At 36.7% G+C, this 20,477-nt stretch overlaps 2 protein-coding genes across 2 annotated transcripts in view; one reads left to right on the top strand and one right to left on the bottom strand.

Moving 5' to 3' along the window:
- The window catches only part of LOC143025749 (uncharacterized), a 76,585-nt gene extending 67,070 nt beyond the window's left edge, over positions 1-9,515 (top strand). Inside the window, exon 6 of the mRNA XM_076185756.1 lies at positions 9,386-9,515. Coding sequence (XP_076041871.1) covers positions 9,386-9,515 — 130 coding nt within the window. The remainder of the gene's footprint in view (positions 1-9,385) is intronic.
- Positions 8,621-20,477, bottom strand: part of LOC143025474 (putative D-lactate dehydrogenase, mitochondrial) — a 313,466-nt gene continuing 301,609 nt past the window's right edge. The window contains exon 10 of the mRNA XM_076185196.1: positions 8,621-10,743. Within this exon, the coding sequence (XP_076041311.1) occupies positions 10,728-10,743 (16 nt within the window). The 3' untranslated portion in view covers positions 8,621-10,727. The remainder of the gene's footprint in view (positions 10,744-20,477) is intronic.

Below are 20,477 nucleotides of genomic sequence, written 5' to 3'. Positions count from 1 at the left end.
AAGAGTGAACAAGGAACTAAGAATATTTCAAGAAGGTGAACAGGAAATGGGGAAAGAAATTGAAGAAGTATATAGGCTGGGGAAATACAGTATAGACAAGACCAGACCAATTAAGGTTAAATTCAGGTCACAAACGACAGTAGAGAATTTCTTATCAATAACAGGAAAACTAACAGAGAGTGATCAGTACAAACAGGTATGAATAAAAAGAGAGATAAATAAAGAGGAAAGAGTGGAAAAGAAAACAAAAAGAATCGAAGCTAAAGGAAAAAATAGAACAGAACAGAGTCAGACAAAGAGAAATTCTATTGGAGAGTAGTGGATATGAATGTGAGGAAATGATTCATAGGAGAGAAAAACAGAAGGGAAACAGAAAACAGGATGGAGGTAACAGAAATTTAAAAGTGTCCATCACAAATATAGATTGATTAATAACAGGCTTGAATGAACTGAATGATTACCTGATGGAAAGTGAACCTGACATAATTGCAATTGTGGAGACAAAATTTAAAAACCCATTACTACTCAACAGTGTAGGACATGGTGTATATAATTATTGGATTAGAAACAGAGAAGTAAAACAAGGTAGTGGAATTATGTTCCTGACTAAGAAAGATATAAATGTGAGGGATGGGATGGTAGAGATACAAGCGGACATGGAAAGAAAATCAAGAAAGATAATTATAGAAGAGACCTGAAAAAGAACAGTTTTCCCCACAGGATAATAGACGTTTGGAACAGGTTAGATGAGAATGTGGTATGTGGAAAACCGATACATAAATTTAAAAACAGTCTAGATAAAGCGAGATATGAAGACAGGACACCACGAGCATAGCTCCCCTTCCCGTAAAATACAACTAGGTAAATACACACACACACACACACACACACACACACACACACACACACACACACACACACACACACACACACACAACACACACACACACACACACACACACACACACACACACACACACACACACACACACACACACAGGAACCCACAGTCGGAGAAAGAATAAACTTCGAATAAAGAAGGATCCTATATTTCGGCTATCAACTGTAGCCCTCTTCAGGAAAGTACATAAGATAGAGAACAGAGGGGACTTATAAACTACAGTAAGAAGAGATGTGGACAGTTGACCTCACTCAGGCGCGGGGCAAACTGGGGTGGCGGAGGAGGGAGGGGGTGAGGAGAGGGGGGGATGTAACGTCCGCACCAGCTTGCTTACTGCTGCGCGTGAGATTATGTCAGGTGTCCACTGCCCTTTAGAAATATTAATATTAGGGCATTCCTCAATTAATGCTGATTCGACTATTTTCCTCCTGAAACCGCAGTGGGACTTGAACACTAATCTGGCCTTACCCCAGTCGAAAGAATGATTCTTATTTTTGACATGAAGAAATACAGCCGAATTTTCTTGCCCATACCTAATTGACCTTTTATGTTCTGCCAATCTAGTGTTCAAGTCTCTCCCGGTTTGACCCAAGTAAACCAAATCACAATCTTTGCAGGGCAAACAATAAACACCAGGTGACTCAACTTCCTTCGGTTTTTGTTGAACGTTCACAATTTGCTTACGCACGGTGTTGGGATAGTGATAGGCAATAGTGAGACGTTTATGAGGAAACAATTTAGTAGAAGAACTGATGGTATTATTGAATGGAATTTTTAAAATGTCCTTAAAGGTGCGGTGAAAACTTGAGGGGACGGAAGTTTTAAAATGGTTGGCCCTAGCCTTACTGAGGGCTTGGTCCAGAAACCAAGGTGGATAAGCCAACTTCTCAAGTTGACATTTGATCACCTCAATCTCATGGTCCAGAAATTGAGGACTGCAAATCCTGAAAGCCCTCAAGAAAAGGCCAGAGGCAACACTTTTCTTAACATTGTCAGGGTGATTGCTAAAAAAGTGGAGATAACTGCCTGAATGGGTGGGCTTACGGTATACTGTAAAGAATAAATTATCATCAGTTCTTCTTAACAAAATATCCAAGAAAGGGATTTGATGTCCTTCTTCCCATTCAACTTTAAATTTAAGATTCGGGGTCAATTGGTTCAATTTATCATGGAACACTTCAAATGCGCCCCAACTGTCATCCCACGCCGAAAAGATATCGTCTACGTACCTGAGCCAAATCATTTCGGGCGGTTTGATGCTGGGCAAAAGGGTACACTAAAAATACTCCATGTACAAATTGGCCAAAACAGGAGACAAATTGGAACCCATACTGCAACCGAATTTTTGACGGAAGAATTGGTCTTGAAAGGAGAAAACATTTGAAGAAACACACAAGCGAACTAAAGCAAGAATTTTGTTGACTGAAAAGGAGGACAAAAGTCACGGGAAGGGGAGTCAAAGAGGTGCATTGGGAGACCGCTTTCGATAAAGGAGGTCGTCCAAAAGCCAACTGGAGAACAAACGACGGGTCGAAAAGAAGCAGACGGAGACTAGAAAACAGAACAAAGGAATTAGCCTGTGTTACTTCTCGTGCCTAGATAAATAGGATTGAGATCAATGCACCTGTTTATGCAGTTGCTCTTAGTTTCCCATGCTATCAGAAATAGTCTTTTCTTTTTGTTATTTTCTTTGTGTAGAGTTGTCACTCCATCCCGATTTCGGATCTTCTCGCTAAACTGCACGTTGGTGTTCTTGTACTCTAGTGGCTAATTTATTTTGTGTTTCTCCTACGTAATCCGTGTCACAGTCCGTGCAGCTTATGCGGTAAACTACACCGGCCTGTTGTGTAGGTTCTTCGGTGTCTTTTACTTTGGTGAGATTTCTGTGTAAGGTGTTGAGGGGTTTGTGTGCTACTTGTATTCCTTTGTCACGTAAGACTCTTGCAGTAACCTCAGAAGCTCCTTTGATATAGGGGATAGTGACTCTAGGTGTGATATGTGGTCTCTGTCGTGGGGTGTCGGTGGGTCGTGCTTTTGTCCATTTCCGTATGGTGCTGCTGGGATAGCCGTTGTTCCGGAAGACCTGTAAAACGTGTTTTCTTTCGGTCTTCTTAGATTCCACAGAAGAACAGACTTTATCTGGTCTGTTCCATAAAGTCCTGATCACACTCCTTTTGTGGCAATCTGGATGGTAGCTATCAAAGTCCAACAGTCTATCTGTGTGGGTGGGCTTTCTGTAGACACTTGTACCAAGGGTGTCACCTTCGCGCTTGACGCAGACGTCCAGGAACGGCAGTTGGAAATCTTTCTCCAGTTCCATTGAAAATTGAATTGCCGGTTCAATACTGTTGATGTATATATTTATATATATATATATATATATATATATATATATATATATATTATATATATATATATATATATATATATGTATACACACATATGTATATATATATATACATATATATATATATATATATTGTGTGTGTGTGTGTGTGTGTGTGTGTGTGTGTGTGTGTGTGTGTGTGTGTGTGTGTGTGTGTGTGTGTGTGTGTGTGTGTGTGTGTGTGTGTGTGTGTGTGTTTACCTAGTTGTATTTACCTAGTTGTGTTTTACGGGAAAGGGAGCTATGTTCGTGGTGTCCCGTCTCCATATCTCGTTTTATCTTTACTGTTTAAATTTCGTGTATCGTTTTTTGCATACACTACATTCTCATCTAACCTATTTTAAACGTCTATTATCCTGTGGAGAAAGCTGTTCTTTTTTAGGTATTTTCTATAATTGTATTTCTTTATTTTCTTTCCATGTCCTCTTGTATCTTTATCCCATTTTATTATATCCTCTCTATCAATAACTTCCATGCCTTTCATGATTCTATAAATAGTTATCAAGTCTCCTCTCTCTGTACTTTGCCCCAATGTCTGTAGTTCAAGTTTTGCCAGCCTCTCCTCATATGATAATTCTGAGAGCGTTGGTGCCACTTTCGTAATTGCTCTTTGTATTCTTTCAAATTTTGTTATACATTTTTTTTTGTACTTGGTGAATACGTCGTCACTGCATACTCCAATTTTGTTCTTATCAAAGTTACTAGTATTTTCTTCACCATTTCTTCGTCCAGGTATGTAAATGTCACTTCGATTGATCTTATCTAATTATAAGTTTCTCTAAAAATTTTGCTTATATATTTCTCAGGGGACATATTATTCATAATAATGACTCCTAAGTCCTCATTTTCCACTTTTTTAATTTCTTCCTCTCTCAATGTATATGATCCCACTATTCTTTTTTTGCTTCTTCCAAATTCCATTGTACTACACTTCTTAATGTTGAATTTCATCTCCCACTTCCTACTCCATTCCCACACTTTATTGAGATCACTCTGTAGCGACTAACAATCTTCTTCGGTCCTCACTTTTTCAATGTTTTTGCATCGTCTGCGAAGAAGCTCATATAACTTTCAATTCCTTCATCCATATCATTAATATATATAGCAAACATTATTGGGGACAACTGTTCCTTGTGGAACTCCACTAATCATCTCATCCTAATTGGAATGTTTGTCTCTTATTACCACTTTCATTTTTCTTTTATGCAAGAAGTCTTTCATCCACTGTAGTTTGCCCTGTATTCCTCCTGCAATTTCTAATTCCCTTAGCAATTTCTTTTGTGGTACCTTATCAAAATATTTTTTCAGGTCTAGAAAGGCACAATCAGCCCATCCATCTCTTTCTTGTATTATATCTATTAGTCCTGAATAGAAACACATCAAGATTGTGACACATGATCTTCCTTGTCTAAATCCAGACTGCCTCGGATTTAGTACATTGTTGTTGTTGTTGTTGTTGTTTTTTCAAATGCTTTACCCATCTAATTTTGATCGTTCTTTCACAAAACTTTGCTTCCGTACTTGTAAGAGAGACCGGTCTATAGTTTCTAGGATCTTCTTTGTTTCCCCCTTTATATATTGGTACTATATTTGCTCTTTCCAATCTTATGGAACTTTTCCTTCTTTCAATAAACTGCTTATAAGACTATGTATTTTGTTAGATCGTTCCTGCATTCTTTCAAAATCCAGTTTCCCATTTCATCTGGACCATGTGATTTTCTAACATGAGATTGCTTAAAAGTGGCAGTCTGCCGACAAGATTGACTAGATAAACACCATATGAGGACGGAGCCTTTATTTGTACGACGTTTCGCTTATTACAGCTTTTTCAAGTACAAGTTGAGATACAAATGCTTGAGATTAAATAAGGGGAAAGGAGGGATCGGGGAGAGAAAAAGGGGGGGGGAAGGAAGAGGAGGAGGAGGAGGAGGAGGAGGAGGTTGGGGGGATTGGACACTGGGAAAGGATGAGAATGCTGGCCCAAACGTCCGGGAGCGAAATGTCCACAAAGGGTGGTTTAAGTATTTAATATTTTGCTGGCCATGGGTATTAGGGGAATAATGTGAGGAGATATGTTAAACATGCCCCTGTTTTGTTCAATAGTGTTCGTTCCTTGAATGAAAGCCGTAGGCAGCAGGACAGCACAACTAGACGTCTCGTGTTGCCAACCGGCGACGTTGCCACCAACCTGACACGTCTTTTAAGAACCACCAACTTGGAAATAGTGTGCCAGACAAGCAGAACAATAAAAGACATCACGAAGACGGAAACACACAACAACCAGACACCGAGCACCAAAGCCGGTGTTTATCGTATTCCGTGTTCAGGATGTGATAAAGTTTACATCGGAGAAACGTCACGCGACCTGAATACACGAATACGTGAACACCGTTACGACGTCAGGCATGATGTCACCACCAATGCATGTGTGACACATAGAAACAAGGAAAACCATCTTATGGACTGGAAGAATGCAGAGCTGCTGATGCGGGAACCAGACAAAATCCGCAGGAAGTGTTTAGAAGCAGCAATCATTCAAGGAACGAACACTATTGAACAAAACAGGGGCATGTTTAACATATCTCCTCACATTATTCCCCTAATACCCATGGCCAGCAAAATATTAAATACTTAAACCACCCTTTGTGGACATTTCGCCCCTCGGACGTTTGGGCCAGCATTTTCATCCTTTCCCAGTGTCCAATCCCCCCAACCTCCTCCTCCTCCTCCTCCTCCTCCTCTTCCTTCCCCCCCCCCCTTTTTCTCTCCCCGATCCCTCCTTTCCCCTTATTTAATCTCAAGCATTTGTATCTCAACTTGTACTTGAAAAAGCTGTAATAAGCGAAACGTCGTACAAATAAAGGCTCCGTCCTCATATGGTGTTTATCTAGTCAAACATGAGATTACTCAATTGATTCATTATTTCATTCTTTGTTACTTCTCTTTCATGGGGGGACTTTGTTCTCCCACTCGGCATCTCTAAGTTGTATGTTCTCTCTCGTAAACACTGACTTAAAATGCTTGTTCATAATTTCTGCCATTTCTATTTCCTCTGTGTATTCTATTCCTCCTTGTCGTAGTTTCACTAATTCTTGTTTGTTTTTCAGTTTGTTGTTTACAAATCTATAGAATAGTTTTGGTTGATCTTTACATTTTTCTATGACATCCTTTTCGTATTTTCTCTTTTCTTCTCTGCACACTTGTAAATATTTATTTCTATAACGAATATATAGTTTCCATTTTTCGTTTTTTTTTTCTTTCCTCCATTTTATCCAAGCTTTATCCCTTTTATCTTTTAGCTTGCTACACCTTTTGTTGTACCAACATTCTACATATTCTTTTTCTTGTTTTTGTCTTGGAACATACTTTTCCACTCCTTTATAAATTCTTGTCAAGACTTTCAATTTCTCTTCTACTGTTGTTTCCTCTTCGTATATCCTTTCCCAGTCTGCTTTTTTATTTCTTTTATTCTATCAAAATTAGTTTTCCATACATTATTCTTCCCTTTCTATATTGTTCGTTTTTCCCTATGTATTTTTCCTCATTTAGTTTCAGTTCAACCAATATGTGGTCAATTTGCTTAGTTGTGTCTTATATTCAATCTTGTCCACTATTTCATGTTCTGATGTGATTATTAGGTCCAGTCTCAATGGCTCTTCCTCATTTCCATACCTAATATTTTCTTGTATCCATTGTGTCATTGTATGTTCTATAATCATATCAAGTAGTATATTTCCCCATAGGTCGTCTCCACCCTTCACTGTCATCTCTTCCCAGCAGATTTCTTTACAATTAAATTTATCCATTATAACTATTCTTCCTCCATCTTCCATTATCTTATTTAGTGTTATCCTTGTGTCTTCTAACATATTTTTTGTGTTCTCTCTCTTCCCACGAAGCCGTTTTAGGAGGCACATAATTTACCACAAACTTCCTGCTCTTCTTGTCCCTGTCCTCTATTTCCATCATAATCATTTCCACTCTATTCTCTACATATGTAACATTCCTCACATTTATATCTTTCTTAGTCAGGAACAAAACTCCACCACCTTGTTTCACTTCTCTGTTTCTAATCCAATAATTATATACACTATGTCCTACACTGATTTGTGGTAATAGACCTTTCAATTTTTTCTCCACAATTCCCATTATGTCAGGTTCCTTTTCCATTCGGTTCATTCAAGCCTGTTATTAATTCATCTATATCTGTGAAGGACACTTTTAAATTTCTGTTACCTCTATCCTGTTTTCTGTTTCCCTTCTGTTTTTTCTCTCCTATGAACCATTTCCTCACTTTCATATCCACTACTATCCAATATAATTTCTCTTTGACTCTGTTCTGTTCTTGTTTTTTTCTTAGCTTCGATTCTTTTTGTTTTCTCCTCTCTTTATTCATCTCTTTTTTTTATCCATACCTGTTTGTACTGATCACTTTCTGCTAGTTTTCCTTTTATTGATAAGTCATTCTCTTCTGTTGTTTGTGACCTGAATTTAACCTTAATTGGTCTGGTCTTGTCTATACTGTATATCCTCAGCCTATATATTTCTTCAATTTCTCTCCCTATTTCCTGTTCACCTTCTTGAAATATCTTTTGCACCTTGGTCACTCTTTTTTTTTTTCCTCTCTTACTCTTGTAGTCCTATTTGGATTATGTTTCCCTTCCATTCCTAATATAATTATACATTTCTTTATATTTGCTAAGTCATCACTTTAATAACTAATCACTTTAATAATTGTGTCCTTAGTGTGTTCTTTCATCTGTTGTTTCACTATATCTCTAAATTTAATTTTGCTATTCTCCTGAACCTTTTTCCAACCACTTACCTCTTGTGCTATGGACTCTTTATTCTCTTTATTACTCCTCTTTAATTCCTCATTCTCATAATTACTTTTTAACTGTCTTTTTAATTCTTCTATTTCTTTATTTAGGTTTTGGTTCTCCTTCTTTAGTTCTTTCAATTTATCAACTCTTTGTGTAATCAGTGCCAGTTAACTAAACCTAACCACCCATGATTCATTCAATTTGTTAGTTTTTCCTTTAGACTTACTAATTGAGAGAGTTGTCATCTCCTCCCTCATTAGATCCATAGAAATAATTGTCTTCACTTTATATTGCGCTGCTCTTTTTTTAGGATTGTAATAATGATTTGAATACATTTTATGACACATAGCAGTGCTTTTTCCTTATGTTGCCACGCTGAGGTGTCACAGGTGAGATAGGTGGGATGGGGTGAATAATCATTGTTATAATCCTAAAAAGTGATACTCACTTTATCATATACATTAAATAAATAAATAAAATGGCACATAAAAGGGAAATAAGAGAGAGAGGCATATATTAAGGTTGATTTGGCACAACATATATCACAACCTTTATGGACTCCTTGGAGCACACAAACTATAGTTATGTATACTTTATAAGTCTGATAGTAGGTTACATCTATTGCATCAGAACAGACGCAAAAAATCTGTCCAGGGTCATCAATTATACTCTCTATTGCTGCCCAGTTAATTAACACATCTCTACTGCTTATCTCACCTACTCTAAACTTCTCAATTTTGATTATGAAGTGATTATTTTAAGGTACTTGGACTACCAAGACTATGCAGACTGAAGCAAATGTCAGACATGGATGGGTATGACACTCACTGGCTGAGTAGTATTTGTCAGTGGTTGACCCTCCAAGTGGCCAGCTTCCTCAAGCTGGTGCTCGGTGTGGGTAATGCCAGGAAGTCCTTTGATGAAACCAATGCTGTGGTGTTCTGAACTAGAGTATATGGCATTGTTGATATGTATTCAGGACTAGGAACAGAATTTTAATTTATTTGTGCTCCTTGTGTTGCTGTTTGACAGTGAATACTGACTTGAAGAAGCGTGTCAAAGACTTTGGTACCAAATGCCTTAGGAAATTTATTTGGTATCATTGATATAACTTTGTATCAAACCGATGACTGGTCTTATTAACACACTTTTATATTTTGACACCGCTAAAGTACAGCTGTCCTTAGTGTGTGTACAAGTGAATCTAGAATACAATGTTGTTTGATTTACTAACATCTTCATATATCTATTTGATATCTTGACCCTCTCAAGCAGCAGTTTGTCCATTGTGGACATCTACTATCCAATACTGAAGTACACTCATGTCCGGAACTACCGTAGTGAACTGAAGGATGTCATAGGTAAGTGTAATATTCTGTTAACTCATTTGCTACACCATTTGTAGATTAAAGTTTGGATTACCTCACAACATTTTCTTCAGCTTGGGAAATGACACATTAGCAATGGGGTTAATTCCATTGTAAGGCCAGATTATACATCTTGCCCATCCATTCATGAGTTAAATATTGTGGATGCCACGGTGGCACTACATACTTGGGCGACAGTGGTGTCATTGTGGCACTCCACCATCACATGTGATATATTAATGACTACGTAATCCTATATAAAAATTATTACATGCAGAGAAAATGCTCCCAAAATACACATTAGTCAGTACTGAAGCATTGCAACAAAGACAATATAATGTATGCCATGGATACACATATTATGCAGAAGATACAAACCACATAATTCTAATCAACTTAGAGTTAGCACAACATGAACACGTTCAGTTACTGGAGGGTGATAGAATCTCTGTAACTCGGGGTAGTGATTATAGGGATGTTATAAAGTTAGCAGTGCAAAATTAATTCTCTGGGTGATTTATAGAACAATCCAATTGGTGTTGCCAAATATCTTGGCTCTTTGATCTCCAGTAAAAGACACAAGGCAACAGTCAATTTTCAGTGACATCTTTTTCATTATTTTGACATTAAAACTTTTTTATTATTTCCAGCTTCGTTGGGTGGCCAGATGGGCCTGCTCATGGGGTGCAGCCTCATCTCTGGCATTGAAGCTGTCACCTTTATTATCACATCGATATGGTTCCTGGTACTTGCAGTGGTGCGAAGAGCCTCGGGGTTCTGCTTTTGAGGGCTTCAGTCTTCAGCCTAATATCACTGACGCAAGGAGAACCTTTACTTAGCCAGTGGATGGAAGATGAACCAACTAACAGATGATCAACTAGTACATACTGGATGGAGGTCTGGTCTCTGTCATTTATGTCTTTATCATGTTTATAAAAGATGCATGTCTTCTTCTTGAGAAGGCATCATGTGAGTTTTATTCTTACAAAGTTTCAACAGTGGCCAGAATATCAAAAAAGAGTTTATAAATGGATCCACTTACGAGCTCCTTCAGTAATACAGAGAATAGTATCCATTCCCCTGGGGGATTGAAGCAAGTTCGGCCTAACCATGGCCCCAGTCTGACATTTGATTGGAGACCTACAAATCAACTTTTCAGCAATTTCTGCTAATTGCAAATGTATTGATTAATTATCATGATCCCTGTCTTATGGTCATTCAGCATCTTTCCAGTGTTTCAACATCTTGTTTTAGTTTTTTATATTCCTGTAAAATAAATAAAACATATAATGTATCCAAAATTACATTTTGTTGTATGGAAATGGTTTTAGAAAAGAAATTGTTTTCTAAAGCTGCATTAAGCCATTGGTGTTACTTAGTATACTTTTAAGTCTATGTCATATCACTTATTGTTCTACATGTTATGTTGGAAGAATAAGGCTTTAACTCATATACTATATAGATATGGCACCCAAATATGTTTGCACTATAACCTCACAGTCCAAACGTTTTGTTTGACCATGTAATAAAATGAGGTGATTGCTCAGACTCGCCTTTGTTATTCCCTTCTGTTATCATTATGTGCCTGTGTATGGGTCCCAGAGTTCCACTCAAGTCTATTTGTCAACTATTTATTGGAGGAAGATGGGCAGGGGTGGGTGGTAGGAAGGATGTTATGGAGGCAACCTTTACAAATGTTATTCTCCCTATGGCCAGATTGTTTAATTAATTTAAAAAGGTGTCACCATAATCAAGGAGGTGAAACTAGGTCAATCAACACCATTATGATTTTTTTTTTTTTATCTTATTATTCAAAGTTGATGGGAGATTTTTCTTTTCTTTCTTGGAATGAAGGTATCAGCCTCACCTGGAGAGCAAGGTCTGGGTTCTTCTCCTTGTCTTCTAGTTGAGCTCCTCACATTTTAAAGAGAAACCCTGCATGTCTATCTTGTCTAATATCCCGGTAATGTACTCTAGTAACTGAAACCTTCAAGATGCTGAAGCTCTCTACTTATTTCATTCTTGCTGATTTCAGATGATTCTATTCAGCCAGGGAGTCACACATGGGACAGAATAGGCTTCTGCTCAAAGTTTTTGTCTCAAACATGTTCTTTAATTCAACAAAATTGGCTGATGCAATTAAAATGAAAAGAATACTCATTACCTACCCCATGAATATTTTTCCCTTTGTATAACTTAGATACAAACATGTATATACACATATAAATATTCATCACATGTTTTGGATGAAATAGTTATGAACCAGGAACTCAAAAGTATAAAAATGGCAGAAAACAGAACATATCAAAGATCACAACCTCTTTAACAGTATGACAAGCTTTATTTTATTTTATTTTATTTTATTTTATTTTTTCATTCTGGCAACGACTAAACCCTTTTCTTTACTTTTGGGTGAGACCCTGGCCTTAAACAAACGTTCAAATGATTGAGACCCTGTGTAGGCTAAGGCCTGATCATTAACAAAAGAAAAACATCTAACATTTTCTAGCACACACACACACACACACCAGTGTTGCCGTTCGTAGAATTTTTTATGCGGAATGAAGCTTAATGACGACATCTGGCAACTGCCTGTAGCTTTTTTTTCCTCATTCGCCACTTGGCAAAAGATCGACATAATAACTACCTATACAGTGTGTAAATGTTATTAATACGGATGCTATAAGAAGTAATTAACAAATTCTATTCATTTGATTGATGAATGGCTTACTACAAATATATTTAGCAGACATAATAGGGTAAGTTCAAATTCCTCTTTCCGTAGAATAAAATTCCTCATAGAAAATTCAGCTTTTTACGTTGGATATATCTTTTCTTACTATGTTTACACATATTTCTGAACATAACTGTGCAGTGCACTGGCAAATTATTGTAGAAAATATGCAAACCGAGGCAAAATGCATTCGAACTATGAAGCAGAACTAGTCAGTTTTGTGGTTGCCTTCCTAATAGCCGCACTTCAAGGATCACTCCGAGACGAGCCCTGCCTATTTGCTAGTGTGTTCAACTGATTTAATTTTCTCTAATACTACTGCGTGCATAACACACACGAAATAATAGTCCTCTAAACAGTCAAAGTATCACAAGTAAGTAATCTTTCATGAGTGTACCGAATCTGACAGTTACCCCTTTATTATAGTAATTCATCTGAATGGGGGGCACTCCAAAGAAAATGGAATGCATATCTTGAACTTATGTATTTTAAAGTTCATGGTCTACTTCAGATTATATATCATGGCTAATAAACGGAAGCTGAGAGATGCATGGCTGGAGATGGAGGAATTCAAGCCATGGTTGGCAAAGGTAGATGGAGATCCAACAAAAGCTTATTGTCTTACGTGTCAGAAAACCATTGCAAGTAATTTGACGACGGTAAAAAGACACATATGTTCCGTTTAACAACTCTTAACCTTACGTATTTGCTACTTTTTTACATTTTAGGCATACATGTTTGAGGCACATTAATCGTTGACGCACGATCTTTTACTCTCCCCAAGACATTATATGGTTAATTAGTATTATTCATATCCGTTTTCTTTCTCACCTAATGGTTAGAAAATGGTAGCTGCAGTGAAACTACAGACTTTCCTATGTTTGTACACGTTTAATTAAAGGCTAACTGGTAACCGTTCATCCACACAAGCGAGGAATCGGCGGCACCCCAGACACACACACGCGCGTAGACCGATTCACAGCGAAAATTGGAGCTCCGAAGAAGGGCAATTTTCGTGGATCTCAACAACAAGGAAGTAACTTTTTGTATTTATAGGGAAGGGGAAAGCTCGTGGCGTAGTGGGAAGGTGATGAAAAAGGAGAAAGGGAGGAATTACTGGGGGAAATGGAAGGAAATGTGGAATGAGTCGCACGGGCTCCACCTGACGGAAAAAAAATCAACAAAAGGTTCTCAGCTGACGCAGGAGAAGTGAATAATTTCAGTAAAATCATCAAGTTTAGAAATATAAATAAGACCAACAAAATGGAAAGTGAAGATAATAATTTCAATGGATTTAATGAAAGGGGGGATGCCAACCTCCCCCCCGATTAGCAAGGCTAGAGGAAAGACTAGAAAAATGGCTCAACACTGGGAAAGTAGGCTAGCTCAACTCACACAGAGTGCACAGCGAGTTGATAAATTGGAACAATTAAAGAAGGAAAACCAAACCTATCTAAAGAAGTAAAAAAAAAAACAGTTAAAGGAAGTAAAAGATGAGAATGAGGAATTGAAGAGGAATAATAGAAAGAATAAGGAGTCCATAGCAAAAGAAGCACAGGGTTGAAAGAAAGTCCAAAAGAACAATAAAATTGTATTTAACGACATAGTAACACAGCAGATGTAAATACAGTTATTAAAGTAATGAGGGAGAATTTGAATATAGTAAGAGACTTAGCAGACAAAAAGAAATGTATAATTACATTAGGGATGGAAGAGAAGTAAAACTTAAACAGGACTAGGAGAATTGAGGAGGAAAAAGAAAAAGTAAACAATATATTAGAATTAGTTCAGGAAGATGAACCTGAAATAGGGAAACAAATGGAAGAGATGTATAGGTTCGGGAAATATAGTACAGATAAGACCAGACCAATTATGATTAAATTCAGGTCACAAACGACAACAGAGAATATCTTAGCAAAAACAGGGAAACTAAGAGACAGTGAACAATATAAAAAGGTATGGATAAAAAGAGAAATGAATAGAGAGGAAAGAGAGGAGGAAAAAAAGAAAACACAAGAAGCTAAGGAAAAAAACGAGAAAAGAACAGTCAGAAAAAGAGGAATTCTATTGGAGAGTAGTGAATATGAAAGTGAAGAAATGGATCATAACAGAGAAAAACAAAAGGGAAACAGAAAATACAGTGGAAGTAGCAAAAAACTAAGTGTCTTACACAAATATAGATGGATTAATAACAGGACTGAACGAACTGAATGATTATCTGAAGGAAAAAGAAACGGACATAATGGGAATTGTAGAGACAAAATTAAAAGGTCCACTACCACCCAACAGCATAGGACACAATGCATATAATTATTGGATTAGAAACAGAGAGACAAAACTAGGGGGTGGAGTTATGTTCCTGACTAAGAAGGATATAAACGTGAGGAGTGTCACATATGGAAAGAATACAGTAGAGATGAATATGATGGAAGTGGAAGACAGAGATAGGAAAAGAAGAAAGTTTGTAATAAATTAGGTGCCTTCAAAAACGGCCTCGTGGGAAGAGAAAGAACATAAAAGTATGTTAGAAGACACAGAGATAACATTAGATAAGATAATGGAAGATGGAGGAAGAATAGTTATGATGGGCGATTTTAATTGCAAAGAAGTCTACTGGGAAGAGATGACAGTAAAAGGGTGGAGACGACTCATGGGGAAATGTTCTACTCGAGATGATTATTGACCATACAATGACGCAACAGATTCAAGTGAACACTAAGTATAGAAATGAAGAAGAACCATCGAGACTGGACCTAATAATCACACCAGAACCTGAAATAGTGGAAAAGATTTAATGTAAGGCGCCAATAAGTAAAAGTGACCACATATTGGTGGAACTGGAACTAAACGAGGAAAAATATATGAAAAGAAATTAACAATATAGAAAAGGAAGATTGATGTATGAAAAAACAAATTTTGATAAAATAAGAGAATTCTTTAAAAAATAAAATAAAAAAAAAGACTGGGCAAGAATATACAAAGAGGAAACAACAGTGGAAGAGAAATGGAATATCTTGACAAGAATTTATATATGAAAAAAAGGAGTGGAAAAGTATGTCCCAAGACAAAAGCAAGAAAAAGAATATGTAAAGAGCTGGTACAACAAAAGTTGTAGGGAAACAAAAGACAAAGGAGATAAAGCTTGGACAAAATGAAAAAAGACAAAAGACCTGACAAATTGAAAATATATACTAGTTATAGAAATGAATATGTTCAAGTGTGCAGAGACGAAAAGAGAAAATATGAAAAAAGATGTCATAAAAAAAGGTAAAGATCAACCAAAACTATTTTACAGATTTATAAACAACAAACTGAAAAATAAACAAGAATTAGAGAAACTACGACAAGGAGGAGTTGAATACACAGAGGAAATAGAAATGACAGAAATTATGAACAAGCATTTTAAATCGGTGTTTACAAGGGAGAACACACAACCTAGAGATATCGAATGGGAGGAGAAAGTCTCCCCTATGAAAGAAATAGAAGTAACAAAGAACGAAATAATGAAACACTTGAGTAATCTTGATGTCAGAAAATCGCATGGACCTGATGAAATAGCAAACTGGATTTTGAATGAATGCAGTGATGAACTGGCAGACAAAATACATAGCATAATAAACAGTTCCTTGAAAGAAGGAAAAGTTCCAAAAGATTGGAGAAGAGCAAGTATAGTACCTATATATAAAGGGGGAAATAAAGAAGACCCTACTAACTATAGACCGGTCTCTCTAACAAGTGCAATAGCAAAAATTTGTGAAAGAATGATCAAAAGTAGATGGGTAAGGTATTTCGAAAAAACAACGTCCTAAATCCAAGACAATTTGGATTCAGACAAGGACGATCATGCGTCACAAACTTAATGTGTTTCTATTTAAGAATAACAGATATAATACAAGAAAGAGATGGATGGGCTGATTGTGCATTTCTAGACCTAAAAAAAGCTTTTGACAAAGTACCACATAACAAGTTGCTTAAGAAATTAGAAACTGCAGGAGGAATACAAGGTAAACTGCTTAAATGGATGGAAGACTTTTTGCAAGAAAGAAAAATGAGAGTAGTGATAAGAGACAAACACTCTAATTGGGATGAAGTAATAAGTGGTGTTCCACAAGGAACAGTTCTGGCCCCAATAATGTTTGCTATATATATTAATGACATGGATAAAGGAATTGAAAGTTGTATGAGCTTCTTTGCGGACGATGCAAAACTGTTGAAAAAAGTGAACATTGATAAAGATTGCGAGTCGTTACAGAGTGATCTCAATAAAGTATGGGAATGGACTAGGAAGTGGGAGATGGAATTCAATACTAAAAAGTGTAGTATAATGGAATTTGGAAGAAGCAAAAAAGAATAGTAGGATCATATAAATTGGGAGAAGGAATAAAAAAGTAGAAAATGAGAAGGACCTAGGAGTCATTATTACGAATAATAAGTCGCATGAAAAACATATAAACAAGATTTTTTGAGAAACATAATTTCATAAGAACAACCAAAGTGGTATTTACATACCTGGATGAAGAAATGGTGAAGAAAATACTAATCACTCTGATAAGACCAAGATTGCAATATGCAGCGACAATGTGGTCACCAAGTGCAAAAAATGTATAACAAGATTTGAAAGAATACAAAGAGCAATTACAAAATTGGCACCAACACTCTCAAAACTATCATATGAAGAGAGACTAGCAAAACTTGAGCTACAGACACTACAGCAAAGACAGAGAGGATATTTGATAAATATTTATAGAATCATGAAAGCCTTAGAAACTATTGATAGAGAGGACCTAATAAAATGGGATGATAGAAATACAAGAGGACATGGAAAGAAAATCAAGAAGGACAGTTATAGAAGAGATCTGAAAAAGAACAGCTTTCCCCACAGAGTAATAGACATTTGGAACTAGCTGGATGAGAAAGTGGTGTGTGCAAAAACAATACATAAATATAAAAACAATTTAGATAAAATGAGATATGAAGACGGGACATCACGAGCATAGCTCCTCTTCCTGTATAATACAATTAGGCAAATACAACTAGGTAAATACACACACACACACACACACACACACACACACACACACACACACACACACACACACACACGGCTCGGTGGCGGATTGGTAAAGCACTGGCCTCACAAACCAGAGAACCGGGGTTCGATTCCCCGGCCGGGCGGAGATAAGTTGGGTTTGTCTCCTTTAACGTGTAACCCCTGTTCACCTAGCAGTGAGTAGGTACGGGACGTTAGTCAAGGAGTTGTGACCTTGCTGTCCCGGTGTGTGGTGTGTGAGTGGTCTCAGACCTACCCAGAGATCGGCAAATAATGAGCTCTGAGCTCACTGCCGTAGGGTGGTGTCTGGCTGTCTCGACAGAGACTGCAGCAGATCCGAGGTGAATACACACACACACACACACACATACACACACACACACACACACACACACACACACACACACATACACACACACTTTCGTCGGATGGACTGCGAGATTTGGAGTTCCGAAGAAAAAGGAAAATCTACGTGGATCTCAACGTCAAGGAAGTACCTTATTGTATTTATAGGGAAGGGGAAAGCTCGTGGTGTAGTGGGAGTGATATAAAATGAGAAGGGTAGGGATTATTGAGGGAAATGGAAGGAAATGAGGAAGAGGGGGACATGGTCCAGGAGGCCAGGCGTCTTGTAAACAAAAGACGGATTGATGATGACGATGATTTCGGTGATGACGGGATCAACATAAATGAAAAGATTAGAAATATAGATAAGAGCAGCACAGTGGAAGGTGATGATAATAGTTTCCAGGGATTTAAAGAGGGTGGGGGGGATACCAACCTCCCCCGATTAGCAAGAGTAGAGGAAAAACTTGATCAAATGACCGAGCATTGGGAAAATAGGTTCGGTAACGTAGCCAAGATTGCGCAGAGAGTTGAAAGATTGGAAGAACTAGAGAAGGCGAACAAAAACTTAACTTTACAAATAGAAAATTTAAAAAGACAGTTAAAAGAAGTTAAAGAAGAGAATGAGGAACTAAAGAGGAATAATAATGACAATAAAGAGGCCATAGCAAAGGAAGCACAGGGCTGGAAAAAAAAATCCAAGAAAACAGTAAAGTTGCATTTACTGACATAATTAAGCAACAAATGAAGGAACAAACTGAAGACTCAGTTATTAAAGTGATGAGATAGAAGGAGAATATAGTAAGAGACTTAGCAGACAAAAAGAAATGTATAATTATATTAGGAATGGAAGAGAAATTTAACCAAAATAGAACCGCAAGAATTAAAGAGGAAAAAGAAAAAGTAAACAGTTTACTAGAATTAGTTCAGGAAGATGAACCTGAAATCATGAGACAAATTGAAGAGATGTTTAGGCTAGGAAAACATAGTACAGATAAGACCAGACCAATTAAGATTAAATTCAGGTCACAAACAACAGCAGAGAATATCTCAGCAAAAACAGGGAAGCTAGCAGCAAGTGAACAATATAAAAAGGTATGGATAAAAAGAGAAATGAATAAAGAGGAAAGAGAGGAAGAAAAATGAAAAGGCAAGAAGCTAAAGAAAAAAACGAGAACAGAACGGAGTCAGAAAAAGAAGAATTCTATTGGAGAGTAGTGAATATGAAAGTGAGGGAATGGACCATTACAGAGAGAAACAAAAAAGAAACAGAAAATACAATGGAAATAACAGAAAGTTAAGAGTGTCCTACACAAATATAGATGGATTAATAACAGGACTGAATGAACTGAACGAGAATCTGAAAGAAAAAGAACCGGATATAATGGGAATTGTAGAGACAAAATTAAAAGGTCCACTACCACCCAACAGCATAGGACACAATGCATATAATTATTGGATTAGAAACAGAGAGATAAAACAAGGGGGTGGAGTTATGTTCCTGACTAAGAAGGATATAAACGTGAAGAGTGTCACATATTGAAAGAATAGAGTAGAGATGATTATGATAGAAGGAGAAGACAGAGATAAGAAGAGCAAAAATTTTGTAATAAACTACGTGCCCCCAAAAACAGCCTCGTGGGAAGAGAGTGAACATAAAAGTATGTTAGAAGACACAAGAATAACATTAAACAAGATAATGGAAGATGGAGGAAGAATAGTTATGATGGGCGACTTTAATTGCAAAGAAGTCTACTGGGAAGAGATGACAGTAAAGGGTGGAGAAGACTCATGGGGAAATGTTCTACTTGAGATGATTATTGACCACACAATGACACAATGGATTCAAGAGAATACTAGGTATAGAAATGAAGAACCATCGAGACTGGACCTAATAATCACATCAGAACCTGAAATAGTGGAAAAGATAGAATACCAGGCACCAATAAGTAAAAGTGACCACATATTGATAGAACTAGAACTAAATGAGGAAAAACACATGGAAAGAAATGAACAATATAGAAAAGGAAGATTGATGTATGATTTTTTTTTCTATAAAATAAGAGAATTCTTTCAAAATGAAAACTGGGAAAGAATACACAAAGAAGATACAACAGTAGAAGAGAACTGGAATATTTTGACAAAATTTTATAAAAAAGGAGTGGAAAAGTATGTCCCAAGACAAAAACAAGAAAAATAATATGTAAAGTGCTGGTACAACAAAACGTGTAAGGAGTTAAAAGACAAAAGAGATAAAACTTGGAACAAATTGAAGAAAAACAAAAGACCTGAAAAATGGAAAATATATACTAATTATAGAAATGAATATGTACAAGTGTGCAGAGACAAAAAAAGAAAATATGAAAAAGATGTCATAGAAAAATGTAAAGATCAACCAAAACTATTTTACAGATTTGTAAACAACAAACTGAAAAACAAACAAGAATTAGAGAAATTACGACAAGGAGGAGTTGAATACACAGAGGAAATAGAAATGGAAGAAATTATGAACAAGCATTTTAAATCAGTGTTTACAAGGGAGAACATACAACCTGGAGAGATAGAATGGGAAGAGAAAGTCCCCCCTATGAAAGAAATAGAAGTAACAAAGAACGAAATAATGAAACACTTGAGTTGATGTCAGAAAATCGCATGGACCTGATGAAATAGCAAACTGGATTTTAAAAGAATGCAAGAATGAACTGGTAGACAAAATACAAAGCATAATAAATAGTTCCTTGAAAGAAGGAAAAGTTCCAAAAATTTGGAAAAGAGCAAATATAGTACCTATATACAAAGGAGGAAATAAAGAGGACCCTACAAACTATAGACCAGTCTCTCTAACAAGTACAATAGCAAAAATCTGTGAAA

Source organism: Oratosquilla oratoria, chromosome 5, assembly GCF_046742065.1.
Source record: "Oratosquilla oratoria isolate Oo_2021 chromosome 5, ASM4674206v1, whole genome shotgun sequence".
NCBI lineage: Eukaryota > Metazoa > Arthropoda > Malacostraca > Stomatopoda > Squillidae > Oratosquilla > Oratosquilla oratoria.
This window is presented reverse-complemented; position numbering and strand designations above follow the sequence as displayed.